The sequence below is a fragment of the Kwoniella shivajii genome, chromosome 1, assembly GCF_035658355.1.
Source record: "Kwoniella shivajii chromosome 1, complete sequence".
NCBI classification, from domain to species: Eukaryota; Fungi; Basidiomycota; class Tremellomycetes; order Tremellales; family Cryptococcaceae; genus Kwoniella; species Kwoniella shivajii.
This window is the reverse complement of record NC_085908.1, coordinates 748,888-773,571: the sequence shown is the minus strand read 5'-3', so window position 1 is coordinate 773,571 and position 24,684 is coordinate 748,888. Positions and strand designations below refer to the sequence as shown.

General features: G+C 42.2%; 7 protein-coding genes across 7 annotated transcripts; 3 read left to right on the top strand and 4 right to left on the bottom strand.

Moving 5' to 3' along the window:
- Positions 1-4,859: 4,859 nt before the first annotated feature.
- Positions 4,860-5,648, top strand: IL334_000291 (uncharacterized protein; the record flags this gene model as incomplete). The annotated part of the gene is made up of 6 exons (XM_062932075.1): positions 4,860-4,909; positions 4,982-5,037; positions 5,097-5,181; positions 5,238-5,390; positions 5,456-5,524; positions 5,597-5,648. The coding sequence occupies 6 exons, from the start codon at positions 4,860-4,862 to the stop codon at positions 5,646-5,648; spliced, it is 465 nt and encodes a 154-aa protein (XP_062788126.1).
- A 339-nt stretch (positions 5,649-5,987) lies between these two features.
- IL334_000290 (uncharacterized protein) lies at positions 5,988-7,863 on the bottom strand (the record flags this gene model as incomplete). The annotated part of the gene is made up of 6 exons (XM_062932074.1): positions 5,988-6,478; positions 6,567-6,654; positions 6,728-6,897; positions 6,971-7,169; positions 7,373-7,459; positions 7,573-7,863. The coding sequence occupies 6 exons, from the start codon at positions 7,861-7,863 to the stop codon at positions 5,988-5,990; spliced, it is 1,326 nt and encodes a 441-aa protein (XP_062788125.1).
- A 3,432-nt stretch (positions 7,864-11,295) lies between these two features.
- Positions 11,296-13,977, bottom strand: IL334_000289 (uncharacterized protein; the record flags this gene model as incomplete). Its single annotated transcript, XM_062932073.1, has 6 exons — positions 11,296-11,412; positions 11,483-12,008; positions 12,068-12,150; positions 12,224-12,610; positions 12,702-13,060; positions 13,152-13,977. The coding sequence occupies 6 exons, from the start codon at positions 13,975-13,977 to the stop codon at positions 11,296-11,298; spliced, it is 2,298 nt and encodes a 765-aa protein (XP_062788124.1).
- A 590-nt stretch (positions 13,978-14,567) lies between these two features.
- On the bottom strand, positions 14,568-17,253 carry IL334_000288 (uncharacterized protein; the record flags this gene model as incomplete). The annotated part of the gene is made up of 11 exons (XM_062932072.1): positions 14,568-14,605; positions 14,669-14,871; positions 14,935-15,068; positions 15,132-15,336; positions 15,443-15,645; positions 15,699-16,085; positions 16,174-16,478; positions 16,554-16,704; positions 16,798-16,961; positions 17,030-17,073; positions 17,150-17,253. The coding sequence occupies 11 exons, from the start codon at positions 17,251-17,253 to the stop codon at positions 14,568-14,570; spliced, it is 1,938 nt and encodes a 645-aa protein (XP_062788123.1).
- A 1,447-nt stretch (positions 17,254-18,700) lies between these two features.
- IL334_000287 (1,2-dihydroxy-3-keto-5-methylthiopentene dioxygenase) lies at positions 18,701-19,647 on the top strand (the record flags this gene model as incomplete). The annotated part of the gene is made up of 5 exons (XM_062932071.1): positions 18,701-18,729; positions 18,844-18,997; positions 19,117-19,190; positions 19,289-19,353; positions 19,418-19,647. The coding sequence occupies 5 exons, from the start codon at positions 18,701-18,703 to the stop codon at positions 19,645-19,647; spliced, it is 552 nt and encodes a 183-aa protein (XP_062788122.1).
- Positions 19,648-20,177: 530 nt separating this feature from the next.
- On the bottom strand, positions 20,178-22,124 carry IL334_000286 (uncharacterized protein; the record flags this gene model as incomplete). The annotated part of the gene is made up of 5 exons (XM_062932070.1): positions 20,178-20,542; positions 20,609-20,734; positions 20,813-21,084; positions 21,184-21,748; positions 21,872-22,124. 5 exons carry the CDS (start codon positions 22,122-22,124, stop codon positions 20,178-20,180), a joined length of 1,581 nt encoding a protein of 526 aa, XP_062788121.1.
- An 848-nt stretch (positions 22,125-22,972) lies between these two features.
- Positions 22,973-24,213, top strand: IL334_000285 (uncharacterized protein; the record flags this gene model as incomplete). The annotated part of the gene is made up of 2 exons (XM_062932069.1): positions 22,973-23,451; positions 23,532-24,213. The coding sequence occupies 2 exons, from the start codon at positions 22,973-22,975 to the stop codon at positions 24,211-24,213; spliced, it is 1,161 nt and encodes a 386-aa protein (XP_062788120.1).
- Between the last annotated feature and the right edge of the window lie 471 nt (positions 24,214-24,684).

The window sequence follows — 24,684 nt, the reverse complement described above, 5'->3', positions numbered from 1 at the left end:
TAACTTCAGTTCCTGATCAGCACATTTGGTGGCGTATCGGACCTGGAGTAACACGACCTTGCTTTTGATTTTGATCATCACATTCAGGAATGACATCGGTTAGAATGGCGAGACACAATAGACCCCTTTCGAGGCTGTTACGTCGTACTAGATGTGGCAGAAAGTCCTTGGATCCTAAAACTTGATGTGTTCATCCCTCCTCTAGATCTACATCTACCTTAGAAGACACCCCACCAGGTACTCACAAGCTCCAAGCTGAAAGAGGACGTCTGAAAGAGGGCGCACTAGCGAATAACCCTCTTTTTGATCTGAGTGTGTCGTTCACATTGTGACGACAGGTATGGCAAGATCACATCCACTGTCACTGGAATCTCGACAAAAGTGGCTACTACGTTATGAAATGGGTACCGTCACGATCTGTCAGAGAGCAGATTCCACCTATATAAACACGTCTGATTGAGTGCTTTTCTTGTCTCCTCTCTCATCAACCCATCCCTAAGGCGAAAACATCCCACTATCTTCCCACCGGCGTGGCACCAATCATTAAAACTTGATAACATGTCTTCCGTTTCCAACTGGAGTGATGAGTCCAATAGGGTTTACCAGTGAGTCTCACTTCGTCTTGATACTCAGTTGCAGCGAAAGGACCATGACTAAGAGAGAGGTGCTGCCCAGAAATTACGGATTCTATTTCTACCAATATGAGATCAGGGATGCTTTAGGTGAGATATATTTGAACTTTCTTTGAGAAATGGCAATGGCAACTGACAGTAGGCTTGTGTCCGATAGGCAGTCAGATGATGTTCGAGGTTGGGATCGTCTGTGCAAGGTCGGATGACACCCCTGTCGAGTGAGCCATACCCACTCTGACAGATCTTCCAGCAATGATTGAACCGTTCACTGAACTATTCCTTTTAGCGAATCCGACTACGATCACTTGACTTTCACCATCACTCTTATCCCGCAACCTTGCATGAACGCCGAGTCAATCATTACTTTACCCCCTATGTCAGTCTCTCCGATTTACGGCGACGAGAAATGGATTGGGGTGCTTGATCCACCGTAAGTTGCGCTTTCATCTCTCTGCACGAGAATCGCGATAAGTCTAACTGTTGGTTTGTGTGATGTTACTGGATATAGTCCTGAGGCAGTCGCTGTCCAGCCAGGCTACTACGTTGCACAGGCAAGTCTGTTCATGGAGATAAGGTGAGTCACAATACCTGACCTGTCATTCATGCGACGAATCTGACATTTGAACACATTCAGAGACGAGCATGACAATTTTAGCTATGAAAGAGGAACCCAAACAACTGCAGTATTCTCTGTTGGAATACCTTTATACAATGCAACGGGGAATGAGGAGTTTCGATAGATAGGTCTCTAAGCAGACGTTTTACTTGTACTGTAATGCATGTTGTAGATTTGATGTCATAGACTTCACATCTTGCACTTGAATGATCAAGAGACATGGCTTTCCATTTCACATTTCAGTAAAGCTGTGAATCTATCCATTTAAACGTTCAGAATGAGATGAAAACGTTCATTCTCTCCGTTGCTCTGATACACAGGGATGGCACTGAATGATCAGGGGACGAGTATACGACGCTGTAGTAACCATTCAACCATTCAAAGAGCACAGACAGGAACAGCCTATGCACTGCGGGTATGTCAACTTGTCCTCTGTATTCATGATCAAACTCCTGACATCGCCTAAAAGGGTTGTAAAGCGGATATAATGAATACACATCTTGATGTGTGAGTCTGTACAAAAAGGGGTGATACAACATGACGACATTTCATTCACAATATGGGATTGATCTTGGTCCTAGATCCCACTGGAGATGGGGCGTAATCCATCATGAGAATCTGACTTTTTGAGCACCCTCCTTTCGATATTCGTACTCTGTGACCATCACAGTCAAGAACGGCCAGATGTACCGATAAAATTGGCCCCCTGAAAGAACCTGATAGCTCTACAGTTGTGGCAGGATGAAGGAGTGAGTGAGATTCCATATCGAAATCTCCAAACAAAGAGGATTGGCATATAATCAGTGTTCCCTTAGCTCTCTCCTCTCGAATATCTTTTCAATCTACCTAATTTCACTCTACATCTGCCTTGAACAAGTCATTCTCTGTCATGTCAAATCCTTCTTCCAACCCACTTCGACACTACAACATGACTCTGGAACCCATCCCGGAACAGCAAGAACGGATAGCCTCCCCAATTGTTTACGTGTGAGTGTCGAGATCTGGCTTCGATTCCCAATATACCGAGGCGGTAAGGGAGCGGGGAGAGTCACACTAACCCTATGACCTTCTCTTCCTTCTCGCATTCTTTTTTCATTTAATCCAATGATATCTTCAACAGCTGATCATTGTTGAAATCGCAGTTCTTATTCTATTGACTTTCTTACTTCGCCACGGGAACTGAAAGATGCCACCGGTGAGTGGTTAACCAAGGAAAGTAACCAAGGAAAGTCCATTTTCACAAGAACACTAAGCTCTTATGGTAGACTCATCTTTCAGCGACCCTTTCACCATCGCCTGCGTCGGGACAAGATCAGACGGGCAGGCAATGAGGTGGGATATGTGATCCTCCTACTTGCATTGATCTTACAAAAGCTGATCATTCTCACCCCGATAGTCCAGAGGATTATGCGGACATGATTCTCCTCTTCCAACTCACATGCGTTTCCGACGTGACTCGGACCACCACTCTCAACCTTCCCATTATGCGGATTGTACCAATATTATTCCTTGATCATTGGGTAGGCTGTCATGAGAGAGGGTACGTAGTCCTGCTCGACTGCACCCCAAACTCCATCCTTCAGCTGACTTGCACAACCAGGCAATTTACCGTTGACCTTCCGGCAGGGACTTATGTTGGAAGAGCCGCGTTGATATTTACGAGAAGGATGTGAGTCGCAACAGCAAGCACTTCCTGTTCCATTGCGATCAACCTAAGTCTGACATTCTGACATGCAGGATTGGAAATGATCTCATTACAGGCTTCCTCACCCAAGCTCACTCGCCGCTCTTTGTCATTCACTAAAGCCTGACAGGACCTCACGAAGTAGCTACTATGTCCTGCTCGGAGCTTACGAACTCGACGGAATTGTGCTGTTGGTGCTATGCAGGAGCTGAGGCTTAACTCGAATAGTACTTTGACAGAACGGACCGGAGCCTGTACATACTGTAGCAAACCACGTACTTTGAAGGATGAATAGTGATGATAAGAGCAAACGAGGTTGCGCATTTTGCTTCCCGGTGTCATGCCCATGAAAGTCATGCAGTAGAGTTCCAAGCACATCATCACATCAGAGCTTGCAGTAGAAAAATCCGTTTGCCATAACCTGTCGTCCTCCGACTCTCTGTCAGATTTCACAAGCAGCGGAGATGGAATCAAGGTAGGTTTAGACGGGTTTCACCGAAGCCTGTATTCATCCGCGTACCAGGTGTACGCTCCACTGCAGTGAATAGAAGGTGAGTCTCCGTGGCGCAGAACGAACCAGTGCAGCGGAACAATTTCTGAGAGACATCAAAGGCTCGGTCTTATGCATGGAAGTCTGACCGAGAAGGAGAACAATAGAGAAAAATTATGTATCGCAAAAAGAACAAAAGGGACCAGATGCGTAATCATTTCTGCATATTAATGGGGGTGGCACCCGAGCAATGATGAGCTTGCTAACACATAGTCTAGATCTCCTTTTGCCTGGGGACATCTTGCCTAGCTACCATCATACTCGTGTTTCGTCACGCTGGCTCCCCTCTTTCAAACACCTACTCGTTAAGAACCGCCTCCCCAATCCAAAGGACCCCTCTCTCTTTTTGTGCCACGAACTCGCCATTTGCAAGGGGTAAAGGTACAAAAATACGTTACTATGCTCCACCGTTACTATTAGCTTCAACTAGCAATCAGAAAGAACAAAGATCCCTTCTGAAGCCGAGTGATATCACCACATTGATCCTGTCAAGTGATGGAGGAACAATACTCCCAAACTAAGAATACGCAGCCCATCAAAGATGAAATCATTTTCACATGATCCGTGCTGAAAAGGTCGTACAGAATCGACGAGAGCCCTCCTTTCGATATGGTGTCCTGATGATCAAGATCAGCATGATCAGACCTTGGTATGCTATGAAGCCATCACGATCAACTCATCCAAGCTCCTAGGACTCATCGGCTCGGATAATCCTGAAATGTTGTGAAAGATCGGGTATAATGGGGAACACTCTCTTTCTTGGCTTTTCAATTCGCACCCACCCTCCTTTGAAAGAGAAGCATCAAATTTCGAGAACACACTCCCCAAAAGAAAAGTTCGCGAAGTGTGACCATCAAGAGTAAATAAGCTGAGGGCAGGAAATTGACTTGTAGGTTTGCAGGAACTGATTTGTTGCGCCCTTCAAGTCGATTGAGACAGTATGGACCGCACACAGAGCTGTTCCTGATTTCGGGCTGTGTCGTACGTCTCAAAGATCAAAATCAGCGAAATCATAACTTAGCGTACTAACGAGAATCAATCTGATTAACAACAAAGTCTTGTGTTACGATCAGGCTCCGTGTCGACCCATCAACAGCGTTTGTTACGCCCTCATACTAATACAGATGAGGCATGATTGGCATCTGCGAACCATCCTTTGGGATATTGGTTTTCACGATGATCATGACTGACGCACGCTTGATCTCACGATCAAAACTTGGATCAGTCAAATAGCGATTGTCTAGTACTTAATAAGGCAGGGATGAGTGCTGAGATAATACCTAACCCCATCAAATCCACTGGTCAAACTTCCCTCACTTCCGTACGTAACTGTATCCTATCTAATAATACGCCATTTACTATCGTTCAATAGTCCAAATGGCCAGATTCGAGTATCAACCGTATGTCCCGCTCCACATGAGATACGCGTGAGTTCATTATTTCATCCTTCATTAGTTTGTGCGTACGGGCCTGGAAAAAGATTGACACTGCCATTGCAGACACTACTACCTCACTTTCGACCTTCAGCCAGGAAAGGCATGGATTGTCGGTTCTGGTAGGTATACTAGCTGTTACTGATTGGCATGGACATGTTCAGCTGATATTTCTTGTCAGCCACAAACCAAGAATCCAGTTTTGCCATTTTCGATCAGAACTTGAAGATCTCTGTGGATTTAAACACTAGCACCTCAAGAGCAACGTGAGTAGTATTGCAATTATGGTCAGATAAGCTGATGTCCCATCGTACTTCTAAAGTCAGCAGGACTACGAGTCCCTCATGGTCGTTGTCAAAGTGGTTTCCGCAAAACAATCCTTCTCTCTAAGAACCACTCATAACACATCGAGCCCACTTGTTTCAATCAAGTCGGTACAAAAAGATGGACGATTATTTGGGGAAGCTGAGATCGGGTAGGTAAACTCTTGCTTTTCAGGTAATAATGCTTATGATCCGAGTTTTCGATTCTTTCTCATAGAGGGATAATCACGGACATTGAGCCAGGAATGTATCACTTGAGAGTGGAATTAATCGACCCTTGCACCTCGTAAGCTACTTTTTTGTAACATCATTGTGTGACTTGACTGTTCGCACTAGCTGACCGCATATCATTTCATAGTCCCGCAATCGCTGTCAAGGTTTCTAAGTCATTCGAGCTCTGTCTCAAATAATCTTCGAACCCGAGCTCTTGTTTTTCCTTGTCACCTCGGTTGATACACCCATATTGTTATGCAAGCCGGATTTGATCATTCGAGTTAACCGAAAATTGCTCACGATCAGTTGAGTTGACATACGCCGATCAATACTATTTGACATGCATAAATCCCAAATATGAACAACGAGAATAGAATCCGATATTAACAACTAATAAACAAAAATTGAATATAGCTACAACTGGAGTTTCCACTCCAAAAAAAGAGGTGCTTCCCTTACCTCGTCACAACATGCTCTCTAAGCCATCTGATCGATACGCTTTCTCGTATCTATCTTCATCACTTTCGCATTTCGATCTATACTAAGGCAACCCTGCTTTTGCCTAAACCGGATTTGAAATTCCTCATCCCACCCACTCTACTAGCAGCTTCCGTTCTTTGTATCTGAGCGAACGCTTCTAGTATATGGCCTGGTAATAAAGGTTGTCTTGCAGAAGGAGGTGGAGCGAATAATGATATAGGTTGAGGTTTAGTATTTATACTACCTTTTTTATCTTCGTTTACATCATCCAGCTTCGATTTCTTCATTGGTGATTGTGTATTGTTGTTTTCTATGTTCATCGATTTCCTTTTCATAGGCGATGTAGCTCTATTCGTATTCGTTGAAGTACTTTGATGTTGTTGTGATGATGGTTTTGTTAACTCTAATCTCTCTCTAAGATCCAACGCTGTTACACATAATGATCTGACCATTTCGAAGGATAAGAACCCGAGGATATCAATAATGTCATCGTTTGGTCTAACATCTAGATAAGCAGAAAAGTTGACGAATTCTCTAAATCGACGAGCTACATGGGATTTAATAGCCATCTCGTCAGCTCGATGTATCTCGCATATGTTGGCATATGTGGAACACTTCTTTCAAGTGTCACTGACCTTTTCGGTAAGTAAAACTAGCTTGTCGACAATCCGAGTAATGTACATATTCATCTTTGGTCATTTTCTTTGTGATCTCATCGGCATCCTATCACATACCTCAACGTCAGCTACTTCGGATGATGATACATCAATAATATAATTTAAATAAACAAGCTCACTCTCAGACGTTGCATGCTATCTTGATGAGCTTGCATTTCATCTTCATCCTCTTCTTCATCTTCATCCCTATTCTGTTTGCTCGGAAGAGCGCGCAGATAATCTGAGAACGGTGTCAAGAGTTCCCATGGTAATTTCATCATTGATTTTCGTCCTTTTGCAGCGGCTTTATCTAAATGACCAGGAGATAAGTTAAAATAGACTTGTGGACTAGGAGATCGCGACCTGTGGAGAATGTTACTTACCATCTGCGCCATCGACGTCCAGGTCAACATCGCCACCTCTTTCCTCCTCGTCCTTTGCCCTCTTCCGCACATCTTTCCAGGATAGGTACGTTCTCAGTCTATTCACTTTCCCTCGGTCATCTCGGATGAGAAATATCAGGTCTTCGGCGGAAAGGAAACGAGATGATCGGAGGTGGGTGAGTAGACGTGCTCGGGTGATCTAGTCGAGGAAGAAGAATTAGTCTTCGATCGATTTCAGGTATAACAAGAAGGAACAGGGTATAACTTTTGCGTAAGAGAGGGAAGTAGATTGGGATAATGACAGAAACAAGAAATGACGGATATTTTGTAAAAGTTGGAAGATTAAGGAGGATGGCAGTGTAGTTGAGTGATAAGTCAGGTATCAAATCGATGGACACTCACAATCTCTATAATCTGCCCTCTAACTATATCTTCCACCAACCTCACTGTTTCCGGCAACGGATCCTGTACTTCTCCAAATACGAACATCTATTTCAAGGGAGAAAAGGGCAGTTTAGCATCAGCACTTGCTCTTGCCAGATCATTGTCGTTTACTCCTTTACAGCCGTGAAAAGTCACATTAACGAGTGACGATCACTCACCATTTGACTGATTTCACTCGTATACTTGTACTCCCCTTTCTCTTTTTCCCCCTTCTTCTTCTTTGATCCAACTTTCTTCTTCTCATCTTCACTTTCATTCTCTTCATCATCATCCTCTTCACCACCTGCAGGAGACTGTGACCTTCTCTTGGTATTGGTATTGGTTGAGTTGTTTTGATGTGTTGATGTGGGATTAGAAGGTCCGGCTAAAGCGTTGGAAGGTGATGGTGTTGAAATTGGCATGGTGTTTGACATCGGTCGAAGTGGTGGTAAAGCAAGTGAGGAAGTCATCTTGATCATGGGTGCTGAATGGCCGTTGTAATGTTGCTGGGCTCAAGAAAGTTTATATATGCTCCAGCTTTATATAGGTGTTTGTCCAGTGATTGATGGGTGAGTCCAGTGATTCCAATATGTCCAATAATGTCGAAATATGTCGATTTGATTGATGATGAAATTTCCAAGTTGTGTTTTGTTATCGATTTGATCCTAAATCCTAAAAATTATTCAAAAAGCTATGCTGATGATGTGATATATTGATTATTTTGATTGATTGATTGAGGTTGATATTGAACCGATTGACACCTCGGTCTTTTTGTGAGAAGGATAACTTGAAACTCCGATTGGATCCTATCTACGCTTTTGTCCTTTTTGAGTAAATAGAATTAGATGATAATTGAAACGATAGACGAGATCAAAGGATGTTCAGAAGAGTGACAGTGAACAGCGAGCAGTGAAGAGTGAACGGACGATGAACGATGATATTCGTATTGATCCGAACAAAACGATTGAAGGTGAGGTCTGAGCCTTGTTCTTTTTCTGTGTTTGTCCGAGAACTTTGTTGGGTTGATGAAGGTATCAAGGTACTCTGATGTTGTCTCTTATCTTCGATGTTGCACGGAAATTGACCGGGTATGACCAAAAATCCTGTGATCCTTTACAGTATCTTATGAAGACGAGCGGCGAAGGCTAATCAAAGTATCTTATTCAACGACTGATACATAGCTTGGCCCTTTTTGAATGGGGGAACTAAAGACGATTTAAGCGAAGTTTTAACAATGATCAATCAACCTTTGTACGTTTTGATGATGTTATTATTGCTCCTTTACTTTTTAACCTCGGTTGGAAGAAGTTGAATTTGATTTTTAGATGTTTGAATGATCGAACGAAACGAAATGAACGTGTTTTTCTTTGAGCGAGGTATATCCTTGCTTTCTTCCTTTCTTTCGATGACCGATATACCGATTCAACGCAACACTGCCAATACTGTTATCACTAACACTGACACTAACACAGATGACAAGAAACCATATGAAAGACGATCGATTCAAATGGAGTTTAGAATACCTCATGGCCCCCTTGCTCATCTTTTACGGTTAAGATGGAATTTAGCATTCGTAGTTAAGCGCTCAGTGGAGATTGTTACTGGTTACGTTACTTCCTTACTTTTTGTATTCCCATTATGTTCGGACATCAATTCCCATAGGTTCATAGACTTCATAGGTCCACAGGCTCAACAGTAAGGCCGGAAATAATAATATCTACAAAATGACAAATGTACTCCGCCGCGACTTCGGGTTCTCGCCCAAAGCAATTGCAATTGCAATCAAGAATTACGGGGTATACTTTTCTTTTCTCCCTTCTTTCCCCCTTTCTCTTCCTTGTCAAGGCCCAGCCAAGCGAGGTTTCTCCTTTTTCATCTTTCCTTACATTTTGGCCGAAAGGATTTTACATATTTTGCCTGAATGCAATGGCAAATGATATCTTAGCCGCTTCTCTACACGATGAATGATTATGCGCCGGCCAATGGTTGACTCCATGCGTTTTCAATACAGCAGTATGGCAGTAAGGGTAAATACGATCAGAATACTTTAACGCTGACGCTGACACTGACGATCATGCTGATGCCCTCACGGTTAACGGTAGAAGTACGGCAAAGCCCACGGCAAAGCCCACGGCAAAGCCCACGGCAAAGGTACATACATACATAGGCTATTATTACACCAGGAACAAACCTCCAAAGGGGTGGTATCGCATGCCCACTATTCTGGAAAAGTGGAAATGTGACTGTAAAAGTGAATGCGAGTGGGGCTTCGCTTCAATTTCCGCTCCGCTCAATTCATGCACTCGGTTAGGTTACAAGTACGAAGAATCTAATTGGTTGACTTGCTCTTTTTCTCCTTCATTTTGACAAACGACGTAGCGCTTAGCGAGCATGTTTTATTTTTTGCTCTTATCGCTTCAAGGGAAGTTCAGATTGAGTTATGTAACGATGGGATACAGATTTCCGGGTCAAAGCCATGCCAAGGAAAACCAACCTGGACCGCGGGCAATCTGAATAATCATTTTATTGGTTCATTGAGTTTCCACTTATTCGGACAAGATTCCGCATCCACTGTACGATCCTTGATCTTGTCCGAGATCATGGAGAATGAAGCATGAACGAACGCATCAGAGTGCGTTTGCCGATTTCCGGTGGTCCAAGATGTTTTGTCAGTCACCTCCTCAAATGAAAATGGTAATATACATGCATGTCAAAAGGCACATATACTAGTACTGCTGTTACCAACTCTTGCATGCATAAAACCGCACTAATGACTGGGTAACGATAAAGCCCACATGTGGCTCCGCTTTTCGGAATTCCTTTTTTCTCCATCCTTGTTGCCGTAAGCATATGATGAGATCTTTAAGCGAGACTTCCTCCCGGTGTCTGTAAAACAAAATAAGGGAAAGGGGGATTCCTTATCTCTTGACTTGATAAAATACTTTCAACCTTCGCTTGCTTCGAAGACCACACGCAGCAAGGATCTCCATGACCAGAGTGAATCAGAGTAGCACATGTACCTTTATGTTATGATTGTATACCGACGATCCGTTCTACCGGGCCGACCAAAATGATTCACGCAATAACTACGAGTACACTGATGTATACGGAATGACGATAATATGACAAAATGGCATATGACATCTCATCATACGGGTACGGTACGGTACAATTGGGATTGATGGTGGTTTACTCTGTTAAAGATAAATTTAGAACCGGTGATATTCCACTTTGAGCTTGAGCTTTGAACTTTGAGCTTTTAGCTGTAAACGAGCTGAAGAAACAATTCGCTCGGTACTTGTCTTGTTTCTGTAACTTCTAATACTATTTGACGAGCTATGACACCATCAAGTATCGTCTATGACTTTTTTGCCCAGTCGGCAAATTAAGCGATATCCTTTTGGATTTGGGAAAATCAATTAAATATAATATCATATCGGATGATCTACAACGACTTTCAATTGTCGCCAAATGTCGCTTGATGGTTTTGATGGTTATTGCAGGAAATCAAATCACGTCAGCACCGCCCTTCTGTGTCCCTGTGTCAAAACATTCCCAACCGAGTTTGTGAACTGCCATGATCCGGCCGCTCAGTTCGGTTGAATGAGATCGCGGCTAACCCGAATGATGATCGTCAATGGCTCAGATGTCCTTGTACTGGCATGTTGGAGTAGGTTTCAATTCGGATGTCGGGGTCAGAAATTACTTCTCTGCATAGCACATGATGCAGGCGAATGATTCCTTTCTCCTGCCAACTACCATTAAAGTGCAGAACCAGAAATACAAAGTCGAGATGGGAATTTCCTGTCGTGAAATCATGGGACAAGAGTACATTATTTTATCAAGAGAAAAGTCGTTATATTTTCGTTGTCTTTGTCGTCAAAGTGTAAAATCTTCGCTACTCAAATACATCCACCCCATTCTTCAGCTGCTTTCACCGGATCATCTCTCAGCCAGTTAGCTGCATCTCGATTTGATCTCCAAATCCTAGTCGCTAGATCATCACTCGAAGCAGCCAACTAAGTCAAATTAGTTGATCAGCCTATACTCCGGGATATACTCTGATGATACTCCACGTGGGAGACTTACCATATCTTTACCCCAATCAACAGCTCCCACTTCCCTTTCTTTGCCCTCAGGCCATTGCACTCCGCCCATGCCCAACCCCAATCTCGTAGCTTGATTTCCTGGCTGCTTGGTATCCCAAGTCATCACTCCACCTCTACAACTTCCGGAAGATAAATAGCTTCCGTCAGGAGAGATCGCTAATCTGATATAGAAACTTGATACCAAAAAATTTGGATCGGTATAAGTCTTCGATCCTACTAAGTCTGCCATATTTAATTGAGATCCTTCTGAGGACTTATCATCGTCATTCGAACAAGATAGAGCGTAAGATGGTCTCATGGAATGGATCTTTGAGTCACCACATAAAGCATACAAATCACCTGTAGTGGGTGATTCACATAACGCGTTGATTGATCTGGCTCGACGTGATGGTGAAGTACCGATTATTGTTGGATCAGGGAGAGAGCCGATGGAGGTACACGAGGGTCGTGGTTCAGGTGATCGAGTGGTGGGAGCAGGGAAACGAAGATCCCATAGTCTGACAATACTGAATAGAATGTGAAAGGTTAGATTTTAACCAATTTCCTACTTCATATCACCACTCACCCATCAAACGATCCTCCTGAAGCTAGTATACCAGGCATGCTCTGGAGTGCTACCAGACTTGTAACGGATCTCGTGGCGGTTCTCTGCAATGAACCAATGACTATTAGCATCCGAAGTGTGATGTTCATGTATCACAAAGCTAACACTACCACTCACACTTTGTCCATTTCTTCTAGTATCGCCATGGGCATTCTTGATAGTCATGACAGGATCCAATTCCATTCCTCTATTGGGAGGTTGAGCGACGAATCCAGGAACCCCATCACTATACCTCTCTCTATCACCTCTAGGTACGACAACGTGAGAACCGATATCTCTATTTTGTCTACCTCTACAACGAATGTCATATATCAAGATGTTACCATCTCGTCCACCCGAAGCGATAACAGATGATGTAGTTGAGGGATCAGAGTGCGACCGTGAAGGATCGAAGAACACCGTTGTCTTCACCGAGGAAGTATGACCTTTCAATGTTGCTATCAGTGTCGGCGTTGGGGTCGTGAGTGCATGTAAGCGGGTAGATTGGTCTCCAGACGCGGTGAGCTAATTCAGTCAGGTCATATTAATACGGGATCTCAGTACTGGTTTATTGACGGATACTGTTATACACGAGCAATCAAATGAGTAAACTTACGACACGAGTATCATCTGCACTCCATTTTATGTCGAAAATAGCATTTCCATGTGCTCTCCACCAAAATCCTTTTTCCTCCCTATGATTTCCTAGACCCTCATCAACGTCTAGGATTCTCACTCCACCTTCTTCTCCTGCGACGGCTATCAGCCTTCTCAGACCTGTACTTCTTGCCGAAGCCGCGTCGTACGTTTTGGCGATATTGTTGAAAGCTATCGAAAGTGGTGGGGCGAAATCTCTTGGTCTACCCGTAGGTGGATGTATGGAAGGTAGTAAAAGTAGTGAAGGTGGTACAAGCGGATGAAAAGGAAGTAATGAATGAACCAATGTTGACAAGTAAGGTGGTTGTGATGTGATTACTGAAAACACAGGAAAAGACAAAATGTAATCAGCAATGAGTTGCGAATATAGCAGACATAAAAACAAAGGTAATTGATGTATGGAGCTTACATTGTTGTTTATCCATGAAACTGAAAGTGCTTTGCAAACCTTTCAAACCTAATCTTTTCCTATTCCTCTTCCACACATTCCCTTTCTCGCATTCTTTGACCTTCAAGTCGTCTGAAACCAGAGATGTCGTGGATGGTATTTCGTGCTTTTTACCATCTTTAATTCTTTCATAATTCAAGTTAGTAGAAGGTAGAAACCAATCATGAATACTATGCATTCTAACGTGATTTTTACCTCCATCCATTTCCGTATCCAGTCCATTGCTGGTATTTCCGTTTGAAGTGCATGACGAGGAAGATGACAAGGAGGATGAATTATATTCGAGACATTGGGATAGAGGTATAGAGTGTGTACTAGTGTACTGATGTGAATGATGTTGATGATGTTGATGATGTTGATGATGTTGATGTTGAGCAGCATTTTGATCTAATTTTACGCGTTTCCTAGATATAGGTGAACCGTTTGACACTGGAGCTGAAGTTGAAGTTGATATTGAGTGGATATCATTTGGATGTATATTCTCCAAATTCGTTTTGATAGAAGATGTAATGAAGTTGGCGGTTGAGGAAGGTGATGGTTTTCGTTTATTTAGGAATATAGGTGCTAATTTCCTATTTGAATTGCCACTACCAATACCACTATCATTACCGCTGCCACTGCCATTACCATTGCCAGTCACTCCAGCATGAGGAGAAGTAGTAGAAGAAGCTGGTGATGATGATGACGATGATGATGATGGCGAAGATACTGATGGACCTGCAGTGGCATTATCGCGTTGAAGTGTGTTGAGTGATATGGAAGAAAGTGGTTCTCGCGTCAAATCCATCTTGGCACTTTCTCTCTCGAGTAGAACCAAAACCCTCAGCCGAGCCGCAAGAAGACCAGATTCAAGGATGCGTAAGAAGCAGGAGAATGGTGACGAGGAGCTTCAGGAAGAAGGCGGAGAGTCTAAGATACTGTTAAGCAAGTTTGCAAGTCATTAAAATGTAAACTGTAAAATGTAAAATGTAAAATGTAAGATGTAAGAAGATTATATTTTTACCCAAATCTACGCGGTTGCTTTTTCACTCGCATCATCGTAGTGACATCGCGTAAATCATATACCACTAAAGTCGCGTGTCACGTGGCGTAATATCCCATTATTAGGAAAATCCCATCTCCCGTTCAACACTTGACCCTGCAAGGTCATCGCGCAATGATGCACACCAAAAATGACACAACTCGACGCGATCAAGATAACGATTCATGCATAGAATGATGTATATTGACAGTATGAACAACAACCAGGTATGATAACAGCACGCACCAAGGTACTGAGACACGTGTAAAATGACAGACAGGTAGGTATACGAGTATAATTATAGGTTTGTAAGGATAGATCGTCAAAGTCATTATCATCTACGGAGAAAACAAAAATCATGAGCCAGGCCATTTCAATCTCAAACCATCCAACCCTATGGAGATATCAACTGGTCAGTACGCGCTGGACTATCTCGTTGCCAGATAACAACACTCACATCTCAGATACAACAAATCTGCAATTGGACTTCTTTCCCTTATGAGATCATCTCCCTCTTTATTGTCCTTTTTCATTGGCAGAGGTGATATATCCTCGTCATTCGGAGTAAGAGGTTTACTGTTCACTTCCACTATCGGTCTCGATCGAGGAATAACGTTCGCCATGGACATATTGCGTATATGTGAATGTACAATGTCATTTCTGCAGATAAAGGTATTAGCTACAACGAATTTGGATTATAGGCTTCGCCATAATGCTACTTACTGTCTTATACCACCCAGGATATCCATCACCACTTTATAAGCCAAGTCAGGATTATTACTTCCCAGGTCCGCAAAGCCTTTTCGAAGCAGGTTGATACCTTCTAGTGAAGTAGCATCATGGTCCTCAGCAGCGGTCTACAAGCGCGTGTGTCAGCTGTGGTTCATCCTAACGAACATGTATCGCCAGCTGCAACTCACCGAGTCCAGTACATTAACGATCACTTCTTCGACCAAGGCTTGTCCCGCTCTTCCCCTAGCAGATAGAGGTGAAGTAGGCTTCATAGGACTTTCGAGGCTTGGGACACCGTTGATCTTTCGAATTGATCCGCTGCCTACATAGTCGGTTGACAGTCGAGCGGATCGAACGGTGTCGACCTTTTTCATAGGTCGAACAGTCGAGAAGCTACGAGGCCAGTGAATCAGTTTCTACGCAGAGTACTCTTATCCGGATTGCCAAGAGTCTGGTTTCTAGGGTTTGATGATCATATCACAGAATACAATGCACTTACCCATCACCCAGATCACCCTCCCTTATCACTGTCCCTCTGTCCTTGTCATGTCTCTGTTTCCAAGTACTTTTCCCAGATGTACCGCTTCCACTTGAGGATTTGAGATCCAGCACATCTGAATATGGTGTTTGAGGTGATGATCCTGTTGAAGGGGTCGGATTTGGCGAAGATCGGTCCAACATTGGTAGGGAGACTTCGGATCCCTGATGGAGATGAAAGGTGAGCTAAGGCCTCCTTATGCAGGCAGGTAGCTCACATTCAACGTTGATGCTTTCATGATATCATCTCGTTCCCTCACTGTTCCCCATGTACTCTCGACTTGTTCAATTTTGTTTTCATCTTCGTCATCATAATCCCATTCGTCCTCTTGAAGATTTTCCAGGTCCAATTCAACGGGTACGCCCTTAATAGTTCCTCTTATAGTCTCATCGAAATTCCATTCACTCTTCATCGTACCACCTGGACCGATTGTAAGACCTCCTAAACCAGCTGCTAACTTATTGAGCGTCTTCGAGGGAGTAGACGATTTACCTGGTGAACGTGCTTTGAAGGCTTGATATCGTTCTACTAGGGGGACGAGATGTGAGGTTGAACGAGCAGAAGTGATGAATGGGTGTCGAAGCAGTTCTTTTGCTGTAGCTCGCTATTCACCATGAACGATACAGAGTCAGCTGGGCAAAATCTCGTGTTTTTGTCAAGAGCTAAGCACGGAAGGGGGGCAGATCACTCACATCTTTTGGATCCTTCTGTAAACATCTCTCTATGAAACTTTTGAATGGTTCACTCCAATTCGTTTCTTCCAATCTTGGTGCTCTTGCTTTTGGAATGAGGAATAAAACTCTCATTGGATGATATTCACTTAATGGAGGTTCACCTTTTGCCATTTCGATAGCTGTTATACCCAATGACCAAACATCTGCTCTTGCGTCATATCCAGCTTGTCTTATCACTTCTGGTGCCATCCAAAATGGTGTTCCTACGAACGTATGTCTTTGTGATTTATGTGATGATAGTTGTGCTGCTACTCCGAAATCGGCTACATCGTAGGATTATTATAGTTAGCTTGGATTGTGGATGAACAGGGAATGGAGAACAAGGCTGGCTAGCTCACCTAATTTGACTTCACCGCTAGCGGACAAAAGTACATTCGCAGCTTTGATATCTCTATGAATTTTACCTTCATCATGTAAATATGTCAAACCCAATAATAGTTCTCTGCAGACAATGGCAATTTGGTTTTCTGTAAATACACCAGGTTTCAACTGTACTCCGTAAATCAGCTTTTCTCGCTTCTCCCTCCAATTTTCGAATAGGAAGAAGTATTTGCCGGTAAGATTGAAGTGATTATGACTCACCAAATCTAAACAACTTCCACCAGCTAAATACTCCATGACTATCCACAATCTCGCACCTCTAACGAAAGATCCATAATACTTGGTTACGTGATCCGACCAACATGATGATAAATGTGCGATCTCAGCTTGAATTTCAGATATGTCGTCGTCTGAAGATTCGAGGTCTGGATTATGAGTGAGAAGATTTGTCAGTTCAGTGTTTGAATGTGAATATAAAGAAAAAGAGACACACCAATCATCTTGATAGCTACTATCTGTCTGGTATCATTGTGCACTCTATATGATATTTATTAGCTCATCCGTCGTCATTTACCCAAATGGCACATTGATTCAAAGAAAAGGTGGGACATACGCTTTCCATACCGTACCAAAACTACCTGTGCCCAGTTTCTCTAATAATGTATAAGTGGTTGATGGATCTGCTAAAGCAGCCGGACGAGGTGGCGAAGCTGGCATATTGCTTACGGAGCAACTCGTTGTACTTTTGTATTCTGATTGTTTACACTGTTATCTATTGATGTTCTGAAGAGAATCTGCAGAACAAAGTCGCCCCTAAAATCGAGTTAGCCGGGTTTTGTGGGATAAATTAAATTTTCTTTTCTGGACCAACTCACCTTTTTCCTTTCCCTATTGAGATTCTGCAGTTATAAGCAGTGCCGGGTGCAAATCGGGTCAATAAGTATGCGTCGCAGGGAATCAAACGGTGTTGGATTGCGAATGTGTGACGTGTGGATGCGCTGAGAAATAGCAAAGAAGAGATGGAGGGGTAGGCTGATTAAGAGGGTATGTGAAGCAGGGGATCAGCTTTGATCTCTTCTGGCGCATTTGATGTGAAACGTGAGAACGTTGAATTCACCCTTCTTCTTGTTTTGGTTTCGATGAATGGGGTGGATGCCCTGCACACAACTAATTGTTGATGCTATAAAGATTGATCAGTCGGTTTCTTCTTCAGAGCCATTGTGAAGAATTTCAACTGATCGAAGAGCTGGAGGTGGCCAGACCGGGAAGAACGAAGGAAGGGTATATCCACACAGGAACGTCATAGGTAGAAAAAGGACAGGAGATTTGTTTACTTACATACCTATTTTTCACAGGTGATTCGGTAGAGTGGATCTATCTCACAAAGATGATTTTTATGGGTATAACGAGGTGAGGATTAAAGCTAGACGATATGAACGTCTGCTACATTACTTGTTGTTGAAAGAACATGAGTCGATGGTTCTGCTTGCTAGATGAAGTGAAAAACGATATTAATATTTATGAGTGTGCAACATGTCTCTCTCGCCATTCAATTAAATTCATAAATACTCTCGGTCAAGTCAAACGCGTCAAAACGAAGAGAACATAAAAAATCAAGACAACAAATGTCTATGATTTGCCACCTAAAAAATACTATGACATGTTCGAGCAATTTCCTATCTGGGTAAATTTACTATACTAATGAGACAGGACGATTATGCTCAAACCTGCGAACTGATTCCATCTATCGCAAAACTGCATTGTGGGTTGGGTCAAGTGAGTACACGTGAGTACAAGGATTCAGTGGATTAAGACATTCCTGCATGTCTGTCTGTATGACTTCTCAGCAAGTACTGGGGAATGCAAATTGTTGCGGTTCAATTCGTTTCAAAAACCTTTTCTCTGGGGGGATGACGGTCAGTCAACAGAATATCACGTCATCACTTTTTTCAACCCATGACTTTTTCTTCCTTTCTGACTGGAGTAAACCATACTTTCAGCTTGAGATCTTACAGTAAGGTGACATGCAAGATCTTCGATCTCATTCGTCAATTCACCTCTTCCTCCTTAGTGCTGCCAAAGAGACATCAACGAAGTCAACAATCTCAACAATCTCAACAGAAAAGAGTCATACAAATCATCAACGCGCAATCACAGATCAACAATGAAAGCTTACGTATTTGATGATATCCCGTTCGTGACTTACCATATTCTCCATCCCGCTCACCATCATCATATCTCGTTCGACAAGTACTACAACGTGACACAAGGAAGTAGTGTATACTGATTATAATGATCTATGCATAGTGGAGACCAGAGACTCCCTCACGATTCAGGTAATCCAATCTCACACAAAAGTCTCTCTGATCTAGGAGTGATATACAAGCAAATCCCCATTGACGATGAAAAAGAATGGGAGAAGGAAATAGACGTCTTCGCTAAAGAAAGAGGTTATAAGAATGTGAGTAGCTTGAATTCATGCAAGGTCGATTCGGGGCCGGACATTGCATACGGCTGCAAATCATTCATATTTGATTTTGATTTGGTTTCGGTGCTGATTTTTCGTTCTGATGAATCTAGAGAGATCAAATCACCGTGACTAAAGAAGGTCTAGGTGCTGCCTATGAAGAAAAAATCAAATCTTTCTTTGACGAGTGAGTCTGAAGTATACTTGGCGCATCCGCTTGAGATACCTTGATCATACTTTGACTACATTATAAATGAATCAAGCTAAATTTGTCAACTTTACTAGACATCTTCACGAAGACGAAGAGATTCGATATATATTAGGTGGATCAGGTTACTTTGATGTACGAGGTGAGTCCTACCTGACTTTCCAACTCACATCATGGGACGCAATTCACTGATATTCTCCCTTTAGGGGGTAAAGAACCGAAAGATGAACAATGGATTCGAATCTCACTTGAAAAAGGTGATTTGATAGTATTACCAGCAGGAATATATCATCGATTCACAGTTGATTCAAATAACACAATTACGGCAATGAGATTATTCCAAGATGAACCTAAATGGACTCCGTATTCGAGATCTGCTCCTGATACAGATACGAGATCTGCCAGAGAAGAATATCTTAATACTATCAAAGCGTAAATTACTCTCATGTCGGTTCACAAGTTAGCTGATGTGTAAATCAAAGCATGAGTGGAGAAGGGCGTTTCTAGGTTATTATCACTGTATTTTATACGTTTTCATTCTGAATGTCAAATTGGTTGATGCATTTGTTTGGAATATCAACAAGCATGCGTTTTAAGGGTTTTATGAATTTTGCGCAATAGACCCAATCCAGCAAAACTTGTCTATCGGGCATGAAGTGATAATTTACAAAGAGTGTATATTTTGTCGTTATTAATACTGTTATTACCTCAATGGAAAGATGCGATGCAAGTGTTTTGTGATCTCCGTAATAGATCTATCCTTCCTCCTTTCCGATTATATCGTGACTGATGGGCTCTTTATCTGATTTTATCTAGTTTCTATTGGTTCATGATTTAGATGTTACTGATTAGATTTTATGATCGAAATGCGTAATGAGAATTGATTGTTTCCTTCTGATTATTCATCGATTCCGGACTGAGCGTTGTCATTCTACGTCACTTGCACTTGTAATAAGCTATCACAGATTACTCCGGAGTACCACCTAGATACCTTCCTACACCTTCATAACAAGCGATCATAAGTCCACACGCGGGAGCAGTTTTCCCACATCTTGCACTCAATCCCGCATAAAGGGCTTGGTATCCTTCTGTCCTAATGACATGCAATGCTAAAGGGATAGTTGCTGCGCGTGTTGTGGTACATCCTGGAGAAGGATTAAATACTTGTCTTCTGGTTTTTAAGACATCAAATGGTTGAGTGACAATCGCTGATATGGTTCCAGATACGAATCCTGATAAGAAAGAGGTTTGTATTGGTGATAGATGTGGTAGAGGTGATGAAGGTGATATCAAGAATGATTTGAAAATCTCAAATCCTGCCCAGTATATACCTGATAGATAACACAGTTCAGCTAAAACTTCATCTTTCTGAAGATGGTGAGATGGCTGGGACTTACCTGAAAATGGTACGTCTCTCCATAAAGTTGGACCCAGTCCTCTCCACAAAATAGTTATACCTTTACTCCGCACTAATACTGACATATCCTTGGCTGTTGAGGCATACGTGGGAGATCCTTTCTCGACTGATCATAACCACCATAGTTAGCATAGGTCTACCGTCCTGTTCCAACTAAACGAAGAAAGTCAATCACTCAACTCACCACAGGGTAAAGCTTGCAATCTAGTTCTGAACATCTCGATAGGACTTATGACAGTAGCACTCAACGTTCTAGCCAAACTACCAGCTACTAGAGGTGCAGGAGTCAAACTCGTTGTTATACTAGCATTTTGTCCACCTTGATTCGGTGGAGGTCTATTCAATGACGAAGTGTTTCTTAACGGATCTGAAGAACCAGTGAAATAAGGTGATATTGATGTGAGGAGAGTTTCATATCCTAGCATATATATTGCGGATGAAGGGATTCCCATCGTACTGTGATTATAGTTATACACATTAGTGAGAGTCGATAAGTGAAAAGTGGTTCATTACTGATTGAGAGAAATGAGTTCCTTCATGCAAACAAGAACTCACATGGCAGTTCCAACACCTTTCCATAAACCTCTTATACCATGTTCCCTTCTTACAGTAGCTAGTTCACTGAAAAAGCCTCTAACTTTCTCCTCTTGTTCAACTATACCAATTGAGATCCTTTGACTTGTTCCTGCTTGTATTGGTAAAGCCAACGTACCCAAACCGCCTGCTGAGGTGGTTTGCATAATTTGAGATCTTGGAAAAGCATTTTCCAAAGTTAGGGCTTCGCCCCATATACCAGCCCATTTAGAAGGATGTAAACAACCTTCTGGAGGTTGACTAGGTATATTTGGACGTAATGATCCAAATGAAAGATGCTGCGTATTCGTTGAAGATGAATGTAATGCTGATGAAGTAGATGCTGATGTTTGACATGTCATAGGTGATGCCGATGATGATGATGATGATGATCTAATATTACCAGGTGATGTAGATGTTAAAAGTGTTGTTTGACAACATTCTTCCGCTAGATTTTGGGGTTGTATAACTTTATTCAGTACGACTTCAGGTCGTGGTTGAGGTGGCACAGTTTGTAATCTAGTTTTCAGTACATCGAAAGGTGTCACTGCGAATATGTGACAGATTGTCAATTACCTTCTCTTCTTGCATTTCTGTTGTTTAGCGTCCGATAGATAGACAGTTAGGTGGCAAAAGGAAACAAAGCCGAAAAAGATAAAAGTTGACTCACTCAATAGTGAAGTTGCCATTGCACCAGTCATAGCAGCTACAGCCTTAGCGCCGAAGGGACCTACTGTAGGTTCTCTCTTGATTGTTGAAGGACCAGCTTCTGGCCATTGATATTCTTCATCTCCATCTCCCTCTTTCTTGTTATGACGCAGAGACATTCCTCCTTGTCCCACAGGTCTTGAAGATTGAGGTAGAGGCAAATCATCTTGTGCATCGGGTAAGGTCGGATACGTCAGATCTGGATGAGTACGCATGGTGGCTAGAAAGGAGTACGATTAACCACTAGGTGGTATCGCTGTGAGTCAAGGTCAAGGGGTTGAATCGAGTATATGAATGATGTATACGGAGTATATCTCTTTTTGTTTCTCGATTATCAGATAAAAATAAATCGATTCAAAAGTCCCCTCCATGATTCCCAACTTTTCACGGTGTGACGCGCGGTTCGGCAAACCATTTGGATCGTTTACGTGGTTTACATCCGAAAGGGAGGAATTGTCATGATGTGGCATTGATCGTGTTTATTTCACCGTTGGCACTGCTTTATCAATATAATGACGTCTGATCTTTTCTAAAATGTCGACGCGCGCCACATTTATTTGTTTTTTTATTTTTGCCACTTTCAACTTGAATGAACGTGTGTGTATGGTTGAGTCATCCCCTTTTTTGACCGTTTTTTCCCTTTTCCGTTCATTCGCTCCACCCCCCCACGTTATTCCATTTTCCCTTTATCCCCCCCTCCCTCCCTAATGTTTTTTCTTATTGTTCCTATTGTTTTGTCTCAACATCATCCCATCTTTACTGCAATCATCCGATCTTCACCACATACCAACATACCCAAATACCACATTCCACACTCATCTTGACTTTTCTTGGAATCCCGACATAATAACAAATCACTCGCACATACATAAATACAATAATCATACAATTCGGATCACAAAACATAGTGGAATTAGAGGGCCAGGATCGACGTGTAGAAATCAGAGAGAAACGCGTAATAACAGGATATACATCAAATCGATTTTTACAATCAAGACATTACTTTTTGGATACATCATATTTATCGCCATCCATCCCCCCTCGTGCAGAGAGTCTATTGACCATGTCACCAATCGCATCTTCATCGCGAAGGCGTCGAATACCACTTGGTGAATTGGATATATCTTTGTTTCATCCTTCAACATCGACATCGATATCGACATCGGCAATAACAACGATAACTCCTTCGTTACCATCACCGATATCCTTACCATCCAAAAGGGGTTCATCATCACTTGATATCCCTTCTTCTCCAGGTGGAAGTAAGTCTCGTAAAGTATCCAGAACAAAAATCGATGGTTCAGAAACGATACGGAAAACTCGTTCTGCTGTAGATCTAAAAGGTAAATCAAAACAAAAACAACAAGATGATATTGATTCGGAAATGGAAGTCGAAATGGGAGTAACATTAACACCTAGAGTCAAACATGTATTGGAAAGAGATGATTTAGGTACTGGTAAATCTCCTGTGAGGAGATTATTCGTTTCCTCTCCAAAACCAAGCCAAAGTCAAAGTCAAAGTCAGAATCAAAGTCCTATAAGGTAAGTTCCGACATCACATGATATCTGCTTGTTGTATCAGAGCTGACGAGATGTGTTTTCATGATTTGGCGCTTGTTCAGTGGAATATCAGGTGCGATCTCTACACCGCCATCAAAACATCTTAGTTTACCTTCACTCGATTCGCCTTCATCTTCATCGTCAACATCATCGTCAAGTAGAATGTTATTTGTTGGACAATCAGCACCATTCGATCCTCAATCATCATCTGAACCTGAGCGAGATACATCAATATACGAAACAGACTGTGGATTCTCAATATACAATTCCACAAAGGATGAATTATCTGTATTTAGATTATTACAATCCGGAAACGGTGAAGGAATATCAAGATCATCAAGTCCAAATCCATCTGAATATCAAATAGAAAACCAAGAGAATATTCAACCCATATCATCTTCTTCCTATCCTCCTTCACCTCGAAGTAAACGAACTACCCCTTCAAGATACTCATCCACATCATCAATCACTTCCACTTCAGAGGATGAGATCGTCTCTAGATATCTTTCTGCTCCTACTTATTCACCTTCGACAAGTACGAGTGGCAGCGGTACAAGAAGAAGGGAAAGAAGCAAATTGATCAATGAAGTCTTATTGTTAAGAGGAGAAGGCCCAATGAGTGAAATGGTAGATAATAAAATGGATATCGACCAATCACCGGAAGAAGAATTAACTCCAGGAAAGAAAATCCTTAGAAGTGGAAAAGGGAGAGAAAGGTTGACGAGAGAAGTCGATATGGCTTAATTGCTTGCACATTTGGAATTGGATAGCAAACGGATTCTGAAGTCCTGAGAAGTGAGAAAGAGACACCTCAAGTAGAAGGTCATAACAATAGATTGAGACGGGAAGGGAGACGCTTCCATCCTAGCAGGAGTAGAGTCCTTTGCATAGTTGTCTCTTGTGTGTAAACCATTATAAATATAAGTACAATACAAATTTCTTGAATTTCTTGCCATTCAATAGTCTCTTGTGTAATTCCCTTTCAATTGATGTACCCATGAAGCGTTTTCATTCCCCGTTTCATCTTTATACACCGTATCATATTTCCTTGCATCTAAGTCTATAGTGAATTAAAGCAATATCAAACCCATGCATTGTAGTTTATCGTCATCAGATATCAGTTATTGAGACTTGGTCGACAGCGGTATCCGATAATGGATAATGCATAATCGACAATTTTGATTCGGGCATCGATGATCTTACAGTATGATTTCT